At 40.6% G+C, this 19,678-nt stretch overlaps 2 protein-coding genes across 2 annotated transcripts; both read left to right on the top strand.

Annotated features, from left to right (window-relative positions):
- Positions 1-89: 89 nt before the first annotated feature.
- crcp (calcitonin gene-related peptide-receptor component protein) lies at positions 90-5,308 on the top strand. Its single transcript, XM_050040292.1, has 6 exons — positions 90-155; positions 1,398-1,434; positions 1,543-1,641; positions 1,759-1,853; positions 1,987-2,044; positions 4,511-5,308. The coding sequence occupies exons 1-6, from the start codon at positions 148-150 to the stop codon at positions 4,655-4,657; spliced, it is 444 nt and encodes a 147-aa protein (XP_049896249.1). The 5' UTR covers positions 90-147; the 3' UTR covers positions 4,658-5,308.
- A 2,884-nt stretch (positions 5,309-8,192) lies between these two features.
- Positions 8,193-19,099, top strand: tpst1l (tyrosylprotein sulfotransferase 1, like). Its single transcript, XM_050040826.1, has 6 exons — positions 8,193-8,438; positions 12,312-13,028; positions 13,135-13,293; positions 13,473-13,726; positions 16,257-16,458; positions 18,464-19,099. Exons 2-6 carry the CDS (start codon positions 12,621-12,623, stop codon positions 18,497-18,499), a joined length of 1,059 nt encoding a protein of 352 aa, XP_049896783.1. The 5' UTR covers positions 8,193-8,438; positions 12,312-12,620; the 3' UTR covers positions 18,500-19,099.
- The last annotated feature ends 579 nt before the right edge of the window (positions 19,100-19,678 follow it).

The following is a 19,678-nucleotide window of genomic DNA, read 5'->3' as shown; positions in this document are numbered from 1 at the left end:
ACTATTTTATTATTCTCTAATTAATAACACATAAAAACGCTGAATTTCCAACACTAAAGCCAGCTTGATGCAGGGCGGAACGTTTGACCCGGTTACATTTTCCACACGGGCACATTTGCAACGGACCAAAGCTAAGCGTCAGGCGAAATGGAAGTGTAAGAATTTTTTTTAAATTTATTTTAACCCTAGAATTTGACACAATGAGTTTGTTAACCGGCAGGTATTTATTGTTTATTAATGTAGCTAAACAGTATGGTTAAAGGTACAACGTGTTTGTCGCAGTTTCCGGTTAGTTTATTGACCGAGCTGTGGGAAGCAGACTGCTGAGACACACTGTCAGGTCTCTGGGACTGCAAAAGAAAAGCGCTAAATTGTTCTCTGTCTTTTTAAAATAATAATAAGACACTCTGAAGGTGAACAAGTCAGCTAAAACATTATTTTATTGGTTCAGGCAGCTGCCAATACAACTCTGAGCCTCTATGAGTGTTCATATTTGAGGCATTAAGTCATTGAGGGTAATGATTTACTGTTTTTCTTCTGTCTTTTGTGTCATTTCACTGATAATTGACGTTAAAGTTTAGTATGTTTGCGTTTTGTCGGCCTACTCTGAGTTGAATACCACTTTGTGCTTTTGTAATATTGTAATATACGTTTAAAAATATTTTCATACATTCTATAGACAAACAAAAAATAATTAAAGAAAATGTTTTAAACGAGAAAATGATATGAAAAAATGATTAGATAGATCCACTTTTTAATAAATAAATAAAGCCTTCTTTATTTGTTCCTGTGTGTCAATCTAAATCACAATTTCCTTATAATCATAAGCGATTTTCTTATTTTTATGTTATCAAACTAGTCGAATGTCCACCATGCATCTTTTAGGGGTGGGGAAAAAAATTTCATACAACATAGTATCACTGGCACTGTGTGGCAATATCATATCATCACACAGTGCCAAGTATCGACCTTATATTATTAATATTACAAATACAAATTACATTTTGGGTGGCCTGTGAGAATAATATAATCAATTGCATTTTTAGTGAAAACTTTGTCTTATTAGATCAAACAGATGTTGACAAAGCTGAAAAAAGGCCATAAATTGCAATATCAGGACTTATTTATAGTTGCAATAATATCATATCATGACTTAAGTGTTGTGATCATATCATATCGTGGATCCTCTGGTGATTCCCACCCCCACCATCTTTGGGAACTTTCAGTCACATTTTACAGTCTCCATTCAGTGACTGGAAGTGAAGACAGTGACATCTGGTTAAAAGCTCCACACGCCAGAAAGTTGGCCTTTTCATCTTAGATTATTTGTTTACATAAACAGTTTGTAAAGACAAAGAATGAGACTCTGTGTTTAAACTTTATTTTCTTCTTTTCAGGAAAAACGCTAACGCTGCTATGCTCAGTAACTATGAGGTAACGTGTTATGTCTCAGTGCTTTACATAAATCTTTTTGTAGTGTTCAGTAAAGAGATGAGAATAGTTTAGTGTTGCTTCAGACTTGTCTGTCTGTGTGTTTCTCAGGTGTTCAAACTCCTGACGGACCTGAAGGAACAGAGGAAGGACAGCGGGAGGAACAAACACAGCATCGGGCAGCAGAACCTCAACACCATCATGTATGAGGTCGGCACACATCCTCTCCCTCTCTTAGCTCACTTCAACCTGCTCTGTGTGCCTGTGTCATCACCTTTACGCTTTTGCAGCAGCATGCCCACGGTTTTCTCTGCCCTTTACACACAGACGCTGAAGTACCTGTCGAAGACGCCCTGCTGCAGGCAGAGTCCAGAGATCGTCAAAGAATTCCTCACCACCATGATGCCTCACAAACTCACAAAGTCAGTGAGATCTCATAAAAGTACAGATGTTATCATTCATATTATCATTTGGAAGTTAAAGATTACATAAGATGCACAGTATTTTTGTGCTGCTCCGTACACCAAGTGCTCATTGATATTTTTCCTCTATCAGGGCAGAAAAACTGCAGCTACTGAACCACCGGCCACAGACAGCAGTGGAAATTCAGCTAGTGAGTGTTTTACTAAACTGTTATAACATGTTACATTACCTCTCTTTATCTCTTCTTCACTACTGGTGTGCATTTCCCTGATCCTTTCACATATTTTTTACTGTAGGGTTTTATATCCTTTTGAGACCTGAACTTTTATTTGTAATGCATTTTTAATATCTCCTAGTTATATGGGCAACCGGTCTAAATTAAGCTCAGTGGAGTATCAGGTGCAGCAAACCCAAAATGTAATGTCCTTGAATGAGGACTATGGGTCTCAGGAGGATATAGGAAGACTCGTTTAAAGAAAAAGTCTGGTGATATTTTTTTCTTTTTGTCAACATATTCCACAAAAAGGCCAATGACAAAGTGATCCTTCTAAAATGTTCTGTCTGTATGAAACAATAGAAACGCATCAGTGAGCGTCACTGTTGCACCGGGTGACATTTTTACTTCATTACAGTGAACAGGAGCAGTTTTCTTTGAGTCAGTCACACATACACAACCTGCTGCTAAAAAATACACTCATTAGAGCACCAAATGTGTATTCATGTGCAGGTGAAAATAGTCCCCAACAAATGCACTTTTCATTCCTGTTTGAGTAATGTTTTTAAAAATTACAGCTGTCCAGTAAATTACATAAAAATGAAACTATATGTTTGTGACTTGTTTTAGAATGGGCTTAGGGCTGAGTGCCTCAGACAAGGAAGGGGACTAGTTCAAGTTCAAGTTCCACTGATTGTCACACACCTGAGTGTGTGAAATTTGTTCTCCGCATTTGACCCATCCCCTGAGGGAGCGGTGAGCAGCAGCGGTGCCGTGCTCGGGAATCATGTGGTGATCTAACCTCCCAATTCCAGCCCCTGATGCTGAGTGCCAAGCAGGGAGGCAATGGGTCCCATTTTTATAGTCTACTACTGAGAAATGGGCTGCTAGGTTTTTTTTTCATGGGATTTGTTGACAATCAGAATAGTATAATGCCAGCCTTGTCCTTTAAGACAGTGGTTCCCAACTGGTGGGTCACGGTCCAAAAGTGGGTCATGGTTCCATTCTGAATGGACCAAAACTCACAGACATGTCAAGTTTGTAAAAAAAAAAAAAAAAACACACTTTATTATTTAAGTGCATTGGATTTCTGGCACAGAGTTTTTATTTTGAAGTGCTGTTTCTTGCTGTAGAATGAGTCAATAATGGACAGCTACTTGACAGAGACTGAAAACAAGCTTGACAACACGGCCAAACGCTAGTATAACGCTGGGTGTATTGAACTGTGTAGACCTTGAACTAATGACTAAGGAGAAATCTGGACCCCGTGGCTGGACCAGCTGGGAACCACTGCTTTAAAACTCTGTAGTTACAATTCATAGGCCAAGTTTTATTTTTGACCAACTAAATGTGTGCCACTATTTCCAAACACAAGTGGTGTGGGGCCATTTCTGCACTGTGCATGTCTGTATTGATCCCATTATAGAGGGGAAATCACTGCCACAGTCACTCACTGGTGGGACATTTGAAATGTCAGAATCTGTGTCACTGATGCTCTCATGGAGGTGGACATCACTGCAGAAGATGTCATGCACAGCTTGCACACCCAGCTCATAAAGTATTTTCAAACATCCAGCTCAACCCCAGGAACATCAGTACACTGTAGTGGCACAGTCTGGACTCACTGAGATGGAAAGTATATTTACACAGCTAGATAGTGATCTCAGACTGGTTCAGCTGGTAGACACAAACATGCTCCGTCTTGTTTACTGACTTCAAATTACATGATTCCTGAGATTTAGTTCCTAATCTGTAGTTACCTCTTGCTGTCATTTGAGTCTGCCTGTATCCAGAGCTACAAAACCATGCACTCATGCAGGAATAAAAAGAAATGGCATAGAAGAATGTTTGAGTGGTAAATAATGTACGGATGAATTTAGGTTTGTTTATTTTTGATCTTGGAAACAAAGTTGGCACCTTGAGCTCCAGTTAGTGGCTGTTTTGGTGCTTTCTGTCGCATCAGGTGATCATCAGCAGACGGATTTCTCCAGTTGTCTTGGAATAGTAGATCTTCAAATATGCAGTTTTTGCAGTACTTTAAAGGGGCCAAATTATGCTTTTTGTGATTTGTGAGTATCATGTTGTCGGACCCACATGTTAGACAAAACAATGAACAGTCTGAGAGATGATGTGTTCTTAAACATCAAAGCATGTGAGCAATTTCTAGTAGACACCCAAAATAAAGATATGAACCCAGAGATGTGCGTAACATGTCCCCTTCAAGGACTTCTTATCCATTTTGGAAATTTAAACTTCTGCATTTCCATGCCACCTGGCAAACTCCTGCAATCTGCTGAAGAAAATATGTGTTGCAAATGGAGCTTGAGACGAGAATGTTTTGACAACTTCAGATAAACTGATTTAACAGAACGACATTTTAAAAAACACAATAATAAAGAGGAAAATAAAATCAGTGACCCATAATTTCCTGTTTGTGTTCAGATGGTGGAGGAGAGTGAGGAGCGGCTGTCAGAGGAGCAGATCGAGGAGCTCATTCAGACAATCGCAGACGTCCTACCTGGCGACCCTGAGCAGGAGAACACAGCTCCAGCAGATGCAGAGATGGATGAAGCTGCTGAGCAGTCATGACACAGTGACGGGCCACAAATGACCCACAGGTGGAGAACTGGCCTGGTTCCCTTTGCCTGTGATGCAAGATGGCTTTTCTGTGTGCCATTTTGCATCAGTTTGAACTGAACAACATGCTGACAGAGGGAAGCACAATGGCGTCCTGGCTCATTGCCATTAAAATGATTCATTAAATAATTCATATTAAGGTAGATCATTTAATGAATGGAGGAAGATTGTTTTTGTATTCACATGCACATGCTTTCATAAGAACCGGTTTTCAGACTGTGAGTCACTCATGTCTTGTTTTGCATCTGACTGGTCTAATTTGTATTTCACATCAGATAATGTTCATGCAGAGACAGTCTGCTCTTAACTTGGTATATTTTTGGTTTCTGACTCAATTTTAGTTGTCAGTTTCTACCGTGGTGTGTAGAAATAAGGGTTTTTACTGCTGTGTGATCTCCCAAGCTGTAATATAAGTCAGTCATGCATTTAAACTTTGGTATAGCACTAACATGAGGTTAGACAGTATCATTAGAGCAGCTATGTAATAACAAAGAGAGCAGACCGTGTGCACCAAGAGGTGATTGTTGTCTTTTATTCATTCAGTCTTTTTTAAAACACACTGATCTTTTCCTTCTGTGGCTGCATTAAACATAACAGCTGAAATGTGTCTGCTGCTTTTTGTCACTTTGAACGACGTGATCAGCGGACAGGGAGGGTTAATACCACAGCATTTGCATTCAGCACAACTGCAGGCTTTTTCTGAATGTCAATGTGCATACAAGGGCGTATGAAATAGGTGCAGGTACACGACAGACTGTGAAGAACTGGTGCTAAATTAAGACTATAATCTGAAACCCACTTCACAGTCAGGCGATGGTGGTGTCACCTTCAGTGTATCCTCTCTCTGCATTGACCTGTAGGTCTGTGAATGCAACGCAGAGGCAGAACAGGCGTTACGCATCCACTAGAGAAAAAAAACAGCTGTTTTTCTGAATTAATGAGATAATTTTGTTAATTCAGAGCAACAACAGATTTTTTTTAATATTTTTTTTTTCTCAAAAGTCAGAAATATTAATCTATTTTTCTTTTTCAGAGTGAGTGCAATATACGCTTCCTTACGTAGTCTTTAGATTTGCTGAACATATATTTATTTAGGAGACTGTCTTAGGTCTGCAGTGGCAGTCTCTAGTGGTACTAAATAGTAAATTATTCTCAAAATATATTGTAATCATTTCGCTCAGCACACATAATCTTTCACGTTGATAGGATGCTATAACAACACATTGATTGCACAGGATGTAAACCTAAGACTGATACATGAGCTCTTCGACTGCAGGCTCTAGATTATCTTGTGTGTTCTGTGCTGGGATGTTGTGATGTTACAGAGGAAGGATGTGATGGTTAGACTTATATATCTTTCTGTTTTGAGCTTCCTGTTAATATATCACAATTTCCTGTGCTCGCTTAACACCTTGCATGAGATTATAATCTGTTATGTTCTCAAGATCTGCTACCCACTTACCTATCCATCCACATATTTATACAGACACGTACTCTTGAACTACACACAGACCTCTTACGTGACCTCATTAGCATCCAGATACAGTCCTCAATCTTCGCATACTGATTGGATGACTGATTTTGAAACAGAAACAGAGAGTGCTGCTGTGAAATGACAGTGAAGTAGTAGTTTTGTAATTCATTTCACATCTTGTTTTTCAGCTCCAGGTCAGACTAACTGAGCAACTTTTAGGATGCCTCTTTATGCTGTGGTGACATGATAAGCATGTCATCAGTTCCTACTTTACACAAGCATGTCTTAACACACAAGTCATGATTTCTGAGAGAGACGTTGTTGAAGTATCTCAGGGTCTTGTTCACAAGTAAGGTTAGAATGGAGCGTAAGGTGGATCGGCGGTTTGGTGCAGCTTCTGCAGTGATGCAAGCGCTGCACCAGTCCGTCATGATGAAGAGGGAGCTGAGCCGTAAAGCGAAGGTTATGAGCTCTAGATAGTGACCGTAAGAATGAGATCGCAGATACAAGCAACCGAAATGAGTTTCCGCTGTGGGGTGGCTGGGCTCAGCCTTAGAGATAGGGTGAGGAGCTCAGACATCCGGAGGGAGCTCAGAGTAGAGCTGCTGCTCCTTTGTGTCGAAAGGGGTCAGTTGAGGTGGTTCGGGCATCTGATCAGGATGCTTCCTGGGCGCCTCCCGCTGGAAGTGTTCTGGGTACGTCCTACTGGTAGGAGGCCCCAGGGCAGACCCAGAACACACTGGAGGGACTACATGTCTCATCTGGCCTGGGAACACCTTGGGGTCCTCCAGGAGGAGCTGGAAAGCATTGCTGGGGAGAGGGATGCCTGGGGTGCTTTGCTCGGCCTGCTGCCCCCGCAACCTGGCCTTGGATAAGCGGATGAAAATTGATGGATGGAATGGTTGTTGACGTTTTAAAATGTATTTTTGGTGCTCTGAGCACCACAAGCTGAGTGCAATCTAGGTCCATTATATTTTAGAGAAGGTAGACATCTCTATGGTTAATATCTCCAGCACTCTTCGACTCACAGCTAAATAATCTATACTGATCAGTAGCTTCATGTGTTAAAAAAACTGTGAACTGTCCTTTTAAGGTGATTTGTACTATTTAAAGTGAGGTGAGGGAGTCTAAATGTGTTTTCCTTTACAGGAAAGCTGGGGCCAGGTACTAGTGTAGCATGGACAAACTGTACATGTTGCACAGAGTGGGATGAACACGGGTTAATAGGGGCCAATCAGCTCATCCTTGTCCTCTCAGATGCCAAGAAGGTTAATCTGGCCATGATTTTTCCTTTTTTTTAATCACGGTGTGTCCTTCATGCAGCAACAGGGATGTGCTATCTACTTAGTGTTGACTTGGCATTGTCCATCCATTTTTAATAGCAAAGACAACTTGACGTAAATCAAGCTAAGAGGGTTTATTATCAATGTATATAGAGAAATAAATACCTGTAGTCAACACAAGGAGAAAGTCATCTATTTTCTTAAACTTGATTTTATTTTACACCTTTTATCAGGCTCGTCATGTTTAATAAGCACTTAATTTATTTATTATTGATGCATCTCATCACTCATTTATGAATTTCAGTCGTTATGTTATATGTTTTATTTACTGCTCTTTGACAGGCTTTACCAGTGTAATTTAGTCACATTTGGTCCTCCACAGAGGCCGCAGTGTTTCATGAAGATCCGTGTCATACTAAAAGAGTTACCAGAATCTGTTTCACTAATGAAAAGCTGGGTAAATGAGATGAGTTGGGTGTAACCTCAGCTAAATCCCACACTGTGATTAGATTTCCCCAGCGGGCTTTTACTGAGAGCACACGAATCGATGAAGTAAAGTAATTTTAGCCTCGAGTGTGAAACAGAAAAAACACACTGGGTTTGTGACTGCGGCGGAATTGTCCTTTAAAATCTCCGCCAATAGGAATCGCCCAAGCAGATGTGTATTAGCATTCAGAACGTGCATTGACCAATCAGAGCTCCGCTTTCTCCGCCTGGCTGCGCTCGTGCTCACTGGGGTTTTTCCCCCTCTTAACGGTAGATACAGCTCGACTTCTCACGGTGCAAAGTTACACCAGGAACCAGCGGCGAGACGTTTTGTAATTAAATGTCTTTTAAAAATACTAAATGGCGTCGTGAGCTCCGCCGGTAGATTCCCCACATGAGAGGAAACACCGGTGTGGACAGAGGAGCTGCTGGTTTTTGGATCAATGTTCATGTTTTTTTTCTTCGCATTTCGGCAGTTTCCCCGGCACTGGTGAGTGAACACCATTTTCAACGGGTCTGATATATTTACGACGTGTGTTAGCTCCCCACAGACAGCTAAATGAGTCTATTTGTACAGGGTACACTGACAGGCTTGTTCTGGTGAGCCGTAGGTGGCCGCTGGTCTGTCACGGTGTGTCTGACTGTTAGCAGGTCATTCACCTGGTGGCTTCGTGCCTCGGGTGCATTTTTGCAGACGAGATGTATCGTCGAGTCAGGCCAGATGTTGGTGGCTGCTGGGCCTTCGCTTTGCAGCCGTGGAATAATCCTATTACTACACACACCGTTGACTGCGGTGATAGCTTTGACCTGTTTATGATATTCCCACCAACGCGCACCTTGCTCAATGTAGATTTGTGCAACGCGGCAGAAAGGCAGCAGTTCTTCATGTTGAAGCAGCTGCAATTGAATATGTACCTTTTCATACATTTCACATTTTGTGCCACTGAGAGGGAGCTGTCATTGCAGCACAGAGAGCAAGAATGTCCCACACAAAAATGCATGAAGACACAGAGCTGTTGTTGAAGACAATCATTCAGTGGAGGGCACTCAAGGAAACAGATCCAACCTTTGTGAAAGTAATGCATCAACCAGAGACAATCTGCTCTCCCTCTCAAGACTTTCAGGAGGTCGGTGTCATTGAACAAGGAGGCAAGATTCCTTGACAGTGTGTTGCTAGATATCACCAACATGCACCTGGTTCACCACACAAATTGTGCAGCAAAAAGGGAAGCAGCTGCAACAAACACGTACTGCTTAGGACATTCAGTTCATTTCACATTTTTGCCACTGAGAGAAAACTGTCATAGTAGTGTAGAATAAAGAAAAGAAGAATAGCCCATACATAAATAAACTACTTTAAAGGAACAGTATGTAAGATTTAGGGGGATTTAGTGGCATCTAGCGGTGAGGATTGCAGATTGCACCCAGCTGAAACTTCTCCCAGTTAGAAATCCTTCAGTGTTTGTTGTTCAGGAGGGTTTTTACCAGGAGGCAAATCATCCCCAGAGGTCTCCTCCTATCCAAACAAACAGACTCAGTGATTTAAACCTGTAAAAACACAGGATAAAGCAGTTTCATGTTACAAATCAGTGTTTCTCCGAGGCTGTTTGGCATGTCGGAGACAGCACCATCTAATGTGTGCTCACCTTTTTTGTCTTGTAATTTAAGATCCAGATGTTCAGGAGGTTTTTGCCAGGAGGTAAATAATCCAAAGAGGCCTCTTCCTCCTTCCAAAACAACCAGACTTGGTGATTTCAACTGGTAAAAAAAAAACTGAATAAAGCAGCTTCATGTTAAATAATCAGTGTTTTGTGTCTGATGCTGTCATTGCAAAGGGTCTGCTAACTAAAGTGGCAGATGCGAAAATGCAAATGGCCTTATCTAGAGCCAGTGTTTGGTTTGTACATTCTGGGCTACTGTACAGACATGGTTGTGCAACATGACAATATCCATAGACGAGGACCCGCCTGATTTTAAGGTAACAAAAACACAGCAGCTCTTATTTTCAGGTGATTATACATGAATGAAAAGACTTTGTGTATTCCATTTCTGCCAAAATATCCCCCCAAATCCTACAAGCTGCACCTCTAGAGTCTTAAATTCAACATGGAGCATTCAAGGAAACAGCTCTAAGAGTGGTTGGGCTCTTGACAGTAATATATTAACGCATTAACCTGAGTTCAGGGTAAATGTAGGCGATGTTCTCCCTGTCAGACCTTCCCTTTGGCAGGAAGTCTGTGTTCCTCCTGTGAAGAGGAGGAGGTGACACTGGCTTTGGATTTCCTGACAATCTTCTGCTCAAAGACGTTAGTTTGCTGCTTTCTTTCATGCCAGCCACTGACTGTAATCATAGGTCACTGTTTTCTGCTTATTATAGACTTTGTTTGTTGGCTTGTTCCTGATCAGCGAGCGCAGTGGCCTTTTCAAGGTCAACCCCTTGATTTATCGAGTAGGTGTTCACTGTTAGTCTGTGCAGAAACCACTTCATGGAAAAACAAAAACTCTGGTCATGTCTAGCCAAGCAGATAGGTTTGGATTTGTTTGCCTTGGTCCCAGAGATCCCTCCCTGAGATTCCTGCTTCTGCTCCAATACAGTGGAGCTGAACGCAATCAAAAATTCAACAGCAACATCTTACTAGAAACAGTGTCTCGCTCTTGCAGAGTTTTCATTGCAACTGTTTTCTTCCAAAGAATAGTCCTAATGAAAACATTTGACAGCTGTGGATTAGCCTGAGTGTGATGTTGCTTCAGCACTTTGAGCACCACAAATAAAACAATTCAGTTCACCTTGAGGTAGAGGCAAAAACGTCAGAAACAGACTTGTCAGAACCTACCTGGGCAAATAAAACCATAACTATCTGCATGGTCAGCTAATACCAGAGGTCATGAGATAGAGCTGAAACAATTAATCGATAAGTCGTTGGACAGAAAATAATAATACATTTATCATGTATGTCATTTTTTTCCAGCAAAAATGCCAAATACCCATTTAGCTTGACATATCTGCTGGTTTTCTTTGTCTTATATAAAGTGAACTGAATATGTTTGTGTTGTAGGCTGATAATCAAGCAATTTGAAGACCTCAAGAAATTTTACAGACCCAGTGATTAATGGAGAAAGTAATGACAAAGTAATTGATAATGAAAATAGTTCTTAGTTGTGAGAAAATACAATTTTTCTAATATGGATGATATGACTCTTCATCTGTGAGGAGAAAAAAGCGGCGAGACTCGTCTTAAGCCAATGGCCTAATTCTCTGCCAACTCCAAGTGGCTTAATCTCTGCATGGAAATGCATTACATGTAAAGCTTGTGGATACCACCGGACTTAGCGGGGCTTAAGGCAGCACCTAAGTATCCCAGCCAGGCCGTGTTGTCCTCATTTCCAGCTGTTTTTTCCTTTTTGCTTTGATCATTAAACTGAATTTTACAGGCCAGCTCCTCCAGCCCAGGGAGAGGAGAGTTCCCCACGTGGCGTCCAGATGTTAGGCTCCCTGCACGTTCAGCCGGAACAAGACAGAAATCAAAATATCTCTGAGAGAGGGAGACATATCCTATATTTGCCTAGAGTTTCTGTAGGAAGTGACACGGCTGTTGTGCTGTGAGTTTTAGTTTCAGAGCTGTAATGTTGTTGTAAAAGTAAGTCAAACACTGCAGTGAAATCACTGTTTTATTTAGACACATCAGTGATGTCATTTAGAGGTGAGAGTGTTAGCTGAATTCCGTGATTTTTGCATGCTTGTGTATTTTAGTTTTTTGTATGCTAATAAGAGGAATTAGGTTCTGGCTTACGCTGGGGAAACTACTTGTGGGCACATTGCAGAAGGGAAATAGGGAAGTTGCAGTATGGCCTATTTGGTCAATAGTAACCTGATCTTAAACAAACTGCTTTGCGTTTCAGTGTGGCAGAAACTGTCAGCGAGAATAAAAACATGAGCAGGCTGTAATTAGTGAATTCAGATACACTGCCGGAGAGTGTCTGCGCTGCATGCCGCAGTGAACTTTGATATGGCTTAACGGTCAGTGGCTCCCCAGAGGAGAGATGCAAAATAACTGCTTTGAGAACAAAACTGGATGCGTTTCAGAAACTCTGAGAGTATAAGTGTTCTTGGCAAAATAACACAGCAGCCACCACCGCACCCTGCTCGCTGATAATAGCTCAGTCATGCAGGCCAGTGGCTAATGTCTGGAGTTACTCATTTATTGAAAATTTAAAATGTTATGATTATTTGTTACTTAGCAAGTAGTGAAGTCATGCTTGGAAAAGAAATCTGATCTCATACTGCAGGAGAAACAGAAGCATTCTGTATTTGATGGTAAGCAATATGAACTAATGTGCATGACGTGTTGTCCTCATGTTTTAGGGAGTAACAATGGATAAGAGACGTGGCCGGCTGTGGGGCGCAGCAGGCCTGGATCCTGCTCTCCAACACCAAAGCTGAGGAGCTGCAGAGGAGAGAGGAGTCTCCCGAGGAGACTCCACCACCCTGGCCTCCCCCAGGCCTTCCTCAGCATCACCTCAGCTGTCTTTGTCGCAGTCATCCTCATCATCTAGGCTGTCAGTGTATAACTAATTCTTGAACTGACCTTTACTAAAATAGCTACATACACATCTGATTCCAGCCACCTCCTCAGGTCCCCCTGGTTTTTGTTTCATGTCCTGCATCTGAACCATGAGGAACACCAGATCGAGCCTGCTGCTGGGCTGCGTGCTCCTCTGCTCCGCCTCCCTGCTCTACTTGGGCATGAGCGGGATAGAGTGCCCTCCAAAAAGCCATCGGTATCGGTGGATGGAGCTCAATTTGGGTTCAGCCAATCAGAGCTTATCTCTAACTGAACACTTCCCTGAAGACACTCCCCTCATCTTTATTGGAGGCTTTCCTCGAAGCGGCACAACACTGATGCGCGTCATGCTGGATGCCCACAACTCTGTGCGATGTGGGGAAGAGACCCGAGTAATTCCGCGCCTCTTGGCCATGCGGGCCACCTGGAGCCGCTCGGTGAAGGAGAGGATACGACTGGACGAGGCTGGCGTCACTGACCAGGTGTTGGACTCAGCCGTGCGAGCGTTCCTGTTAGAGGTGAGTGTTGAGTGAAGCATGTTGTTATTTTGAGTATTAAGAAGGAACAGTATGCATGTAGCAGCTGAGGCAGTCCTTGGTGTGATATTCATTTTATGTGTTTCAGGTGATAGTCGGCCACGGGGAGCCTGCACCTCGCCTTTGCAACAAGGATCCGTTCGCCTTGAAGTCTCTGTCGTATCTGTCACGCATCTTCCCTAAGGCCAAATTTGTGCTCATGCTACGAGACGGCCGGGCAACCGTCCACTCCATGATATCACGCAAGGTATGCTGGGTACTTTACTTATCAGGGCTATAGGCAGACCAACTTCCTCACACACTCATGTTTCCAAACATCTACGTGACTGGTGACACTTTGTGACACAATAAATTTTCCACCCTGTGTTCACTCTCTGTCGTGATACGTCTCAAGTGTTTATTTTATCTCTCTGCCTCCATTCACAGGTGACCATCTCTGGTTTTGACCTGACCAGCTACAGGGATTGTCTGACCAAGTGGAGCAGCGCTGTTGAGACCATGTTCAGCCAGTGCCAGGCGGCCGGGGAGTCCAGATGTTTGCCTGTCCGCTATGAGCAACTCGTCCTCCATGCAGAGGAGGAAATGAGGAAGTTGCTTCACTTCCTAGAGCTGCAGTGGGACTCATCAGTGCTGCACCATGAAGAGCTCATTGGGAAAGCTGGTGGCGTGTCTCTGTCTAAGTGAGTATGTAAAATGTATGTCTCTAGTGGTTGTCTAGTCATGTCGACAGTTTCGGTTTCAAACACTGAGGTTTTATGCATTTCCTGAAAAGGCAAGTTGCTTTTAAGTTTTTCAAATGTCAAGGTTCAATAAGTGTTGCATGTAAATGATGGAAAATTACACAGATCTTCATCCAACTGTGTTTTTTATTTGGCATAATTATCCCTCCTGTGAGCTCCCACCTTGCTGGCTTTGAGGAGCCGGTATATTTCAGGATAAAAGGTGTAATTTCTCACAGACTGCTGTGACTCTCACATCTCACAGTTCTCTATCTAGCACTTTTACACAGAGATCTCATGACAGGGCTGCTCAAAGATCCTTCATTACGCCATCTTTGCTTTTTTGTACAGAACCAAACGACACAGGCATAATGCTGCTCTAGTGTGGGATTTAAGATAGCATACCAGCGTTCCAGATGGTGGGATGGGTGCAACGTGTAACACGATAGCTTCGGCCTTCAGTGTGACATGTAACATACGTTGGGCAAGGCTTTCTAAACAGTAACAATGTCATGACATGGTAAAAACAATCATTTACCGTCCCTGTTATATGGCAGTTTATCTCATCTCCTGCCTAGAGGATAAGGAGCACCTGGACCTCAGGCCCTCCCCAATTTTCTGACATTTTAACTGCTGTTCTTCTTCTTTTAGTTAGCTACTAACTGCTGCTAGCTGCATTTTTAATCTTGCAGTGGTAGGTCGCACACATAACATGTCGTAAAAATGTCACACCCGTTCTATCCATGGATGTATAAAGAGAAATTTGCCCTGACTGCGTGGTCCATAGAAGAGGCCTCCTCTTACAGGCTTCTTCCGGTTTAGCCCTCTGCTAACTTGAATGGGGATGGAATGATTCAGTCTGTCTCTTCTATAGCTGCAATTTAGGATTATTTTCATTATCCATTCATAATCTGGTTATTATTTTCTCATGTAATCATTTGGTTTTTTAAATGTAAGAAGATGGAAAAATTAGGAGAAATACTAAATAGCTTGCTTTGTCCAACCAACAATCTAAAACCCAATGACTGTCAAGGTAGACGAGAGAAATCTAGACTGAGAATAATTTTTGATGACTTAAAAGATTAATCGATTATCAGAAATGCTGAAGATTATTTTTCTGTATTTACTTATCAATTAATGAAGTGATCATTTCTTTGTGATTGTTGATGGCTAGAAAGAAACTCATTGGTTTTCAGGAAGTCACAGTGAAACCTGATGTTAACCACTGAAGTTTTGAAAGGTTAAAAAGCTTTGTGCGGTCACAGCATGTTTTAGCTACTGACAATTTTTTTCATGTGACGTTATCTTGTGTATAATTGACCAGTTGTCCTCAAAAAGACAAACAATTACACCACCTGAATAGGGCCATCGCTGGGAATATCAACTACTTAAACCACCTCCAATTTAAACATTTAAAAATACTTAAATCCCCCCTAGTGCGACTCTGTTATTATCAATAATTTTATGAGAAAACAAAATGTATTTATTCATATTTTGTGTAAATTGTATCTGTATATTTGCTATGTCTAAAAACAGCCAATTTTAAAATGTATCATAATCAGCCATAAAAACACAACATATGTGTCATCACAGAACAACAGACCTCAGTGTCTGCAATTTTAGCCGTGACCTTGCACCTGCAAGTTACATAGTTAGTTATTATTTACCGGAAGTGTATTATGGTGTCGTTGTTTTTACTTAATTGAAATGCAGCACAAGTAACAAAATAAATCATATATTTGATTCCACTGAGCCACCAGGACACGCGAGTTTTCGTCTAAAGCAGCCAAACCTTTCAAGGTCAAGTAAAGCTTCCTGACTTCCTTGGCTGATGTTAAATTTGTGTTGCTCTACTACCTATCTGTCGTGATTCCAGTGAAGCATCTCTTAGCAGGGCAGAAGCTCAGGGGGATTTGGTGAAAATCTGGCCGCTCCACACTGCAAAAACCCAAACCTGGCGTGTATTTGAAGGAATTAGGCCACATTCTGAGAGAATTAGCACCCATATTTTGGTTAGTTATGCAACGGTTGGTGCAATATTAGTCACACAAATGTTTTATATAAAATGTTTATATATTTATATAAATGTAAATTATCACAAAATGTGGTTCTAAAATGTGTTTACACAGTTACACATATCTATTTATTTTGGTTAGATAGGTTGATAGGTATGGGAGATTTAAAATGTCTACATAAAAAAAATCAAACAAAGAAATAAACTGAAATATAAAATACGTTCTTTGACATTTTTGTAGTTCCTTTTTATGTAAGTGTCATAATTAGGTAGAAAAACGTTTAAAAATGACTATTGATTTGACAATGTATATTATATTCCACTTTATTTCTTTGAATGGTTTTAATTTACCTCCATAGATTCTGTCACTCTTCAGTGGCCCATAACAAGTATCTGTTTTTGAGCATTTTCTCTTCAGTATAAAACTCATTGCATTACAGTGGAACACACACTAACTAACCTTGTGTTTGTGTGCAGGGTGGAGCGCTCCACAGACCAAGTGATGAAGCCAGTAAACACAGACGCCCTCTCCAAGTGGGTGGGGCACATACCCCCTGATGTGATAAGTGACATGGCTGAAATCGCCCCCATGCTGGCTCGCCTGGGCTACGACCCCCACGCTAACCCGCCCGACTACACCAGACCAGAGCCCATGGTGTCTCTGTACAACTACTCACAGGTGATGCTCAGTGGTGTTAGTTGGTTTTTTGGTTTAAACAATTTTCAATAAAAAACACCCTGATTTCTTTTTTTTTTATTAATGATTAGATCTTTAATCTGATATGTAATAAAATGTCATACATTCAAGTTGACATCTTTTTTCTTAATAAATTACTTAAAATATGAATTGGTTATCTTAATTCCTGTTAATTAGTTTTCTTTCAATTGACTTTGGCCCAGCAGTAGTAGTAGTCTACTGACAGTAGAATGTAAGGAGAAAAATTAAGAGGACGTACAAATTATAAGATGATAATGTCAAAAAAAGTAAAGTCACAGAGTGCTGGCACTGTGTTTGTGTTTTTGCTTTTAGATCAACATAAAGGTTGATAAAATCCAGATATATTTTTTTGTAAATAAGTAGCTGAAACTAATGTACGCTTAAGATACCTATCTCATTTTCATACTTGTATTTCAACTACAACATGTTGACATGCTTTATAACACTTTATTTTCCTTATACTGTCTGTGCTGGATCAATTGTATTCACTCTTTGTCTTAAATGCTCCTTTTTTGCACCCGTCACTTTAAGCCTCATCCTGAAAAAGCCCTTATGTGCTTTGATTGGTCAGCGTTCCCGAACTGATGTCAGCTTGTCTTAAAAGTAGAAAACACAGAGTGTTCAGAACAGTCTGAAGCCTGAGTTTGTTTTTGTTTTTTTGTTCAAAGGGATATTTTTTATAGTCCTTTACCTCATTAACAGAAAATAAGTGATACTAATAATAATCACTAATATTTGTCATAACACTAACAAGATTGCGTGAGAAAATTTGGGAAAATTAAGGTTTTAAGAAATGAACTGCATTTATAAAGTGCTTTTTTGCAATATTTGCCTCTCATCCACACACACTCACACACTGATGGCAGCAAGATACTATGAAAGGTGCTGGCCAACCGTCAGGAGCAATTTGGAGTTCAGGTTCTTGCCTAAAAACGCTTCGACACATGGGTATGAAGAACCAGGAATGGAACCGCCAACTCTGGAATAAGTGGACCACCCGCTCTGCGTTCACAGCTGCTCCAGACGGCTTTATATTTGATGAAAGTGTAATTTATTTATTTATCTATTTAACCTTTATTTAAACATGTAGTCTCACTGAGACAAAGGGTCTCATTCTCAATAGAAACTGTGGTCTAATGGGAGTTATAGGGGGTCCTGCTAAAGATACTGACCCTGAAGGTTTAGATTTACTGTTAAGTATCAGATTACACCCATCGATATCACACCTACACAACACTACTACAGTATGTATTATGTATTGTACATGACCAGGCTGTATCAAGCTGAATTATAATTATAATAGTTTGTCAGACATTTTATTAACATTTGTCGGGCTTTTTATTTTAAAAAAATTCAGACATTTTATTAATTAATTTTCAGACATTTTATTAATATTTTTCAGACATTTTGTTAATATTTTTTTAGACATTTTATGAATATTTATCCTATATTTTATTAATAATATTTCAGACATTTTCTTAATATTTTCGGACATTTTATCAATAATTTTTCGGACATTTTATTAATATTTTTTGGGACAGTTGTGTGTCACTGAAAAAAAAATAGGACTACTGAGCTGTCTTCAGTCTCATCAAAGTTTGCTTTACTCTCAGCATCTCCTCTGGAAAAAACACAAGCAGCCTAAGCTGACCAGTCACAGTTATTGGGCACGTGGCATCGCTGTCACCGCCAGAGCCCTGAAGTCTGAAACCCTTTAATGCACAACTATAAATCCAGCTGTAATCACTCACCCAAATCACAGAAACATAATCTTCCACTCACACTCGTGGCCTCCAGTCATGCAGATAGCTTCACTTTTACAGCTGACAAGATGGATCAAAGCACCACAGTCAGAGGATGCAGCCCTGATGTGTGATTTACAATCATAAATCCTCTAGATACTCCTCTTTGAACCATGAAAGTATTTCCAGTCATATGTGAACATGTGTCTTTTTTCTCTCCTCAGAATTTGAAAGCAACAGAGACTCCACATCCCAGCTAAGTGAAAGAGGAATACCCTGTAAACCAGCGTCGCTGTTCCAAGATGTGGATGCACCTGAAACACGGACTTCCAGTTCAGCAGTAACTAAACCTCACAGAAAAGTTTTTAAAGTGTCTCATGTGTATTTTTGAATTGTTTGTAAGACTAATGTGCGGTGTTCATGTCTAAACACGGGTGGAGTTTTTAAAATACGGACTCACCAAGTGGTTAGGGTTTTATATCTCATGTGGACTACCTGTTCGAGGAAGTGTTTCCCTCTCCAGCATTTCCTCCACGGTGAACCAACAGTATTACACTGCATCTTGAAGCATCCTCTCACCTCGTACCTGGAAGTATTTCAACATGTCTGTAAAGTTGTTACGGTTCACCACAAATGTGAATGTGTCTGTAGACGACTCTTTCACTCACTGAGAGTTCAGTCAGTGTTCATGAAGCATAACGACTGTATATTTTTGAAGACGTATGTTTATTTTCTTAATAAATTATTTTGGTGTTGACCATTCATTCAGCAATCTAGAGTTGTTTATTCTGAATTGAGGGTTTTTTAATTGTTGTGTATTGTTGGACATGAATAAAAAGAGTCTAAATGTCACCTTATAATGTCGTTTATGTATTTTGTTCGTTCAGTTCTCTTCATGCTGCTGTATGTTTGAAAGTCAGCTGAGCCACAGCACCCTCTAGTGGTGCAAAGACAACACAATAACATGGTTACCCTTTGTTTTGTACAGAGGAGACAATATTCTGACACAACAGTCATACTTCACTCTATAGTTCAGTAGAAATAATTTCCAGAGTTACATGTCTCTCTAATTTTAACATTGGTGTAACTGACAAATAAAACCCTGAGATAAAGTGGGCTGCTGAGGGTTAAACAGAAAAATACAACATTTTAAACTATAATTATATGCCCGTATGGTTAGACCACAAAATGAGCTACATCTGAGGCAAAGTTAAATGATGGATTGAGGTAATACGGTGCAGTTTTACTCAGACGATGAAGGCAAAAGTACATCTGATGGTTGTCGTGAAACACAGTTACAAACATTCACAGTTAAGCTACACAGTCAATCAGGCTCATCAACAAAAAAGGTCACACATTTTTAGAATAGGTGACAAAAAGTACTTCTTGCAGCATTTTATTTGTTTAAAAACATGACAAATAAACTGAAAAAAACATAG

The sequence above is a fragment of the Epinephelus moara genome, chromosome 3 (assembly GCF_006386435.1).
Source record: "Epinephelus moara isolate mb chromosome 3, YSFRI_EMoa_1.0, whole genome shotgun sequence".
NCBI classification, from domain to species: domain Eukaryota; kingdom Metazoa; phylum Chordata; class Actinopteri; order Perciformes; family Serranidae; genus Epinephelus; species Epinephelus moara.
This window is presented reverse-complemented; position numbering and strand designations above follow the sequence as displayed.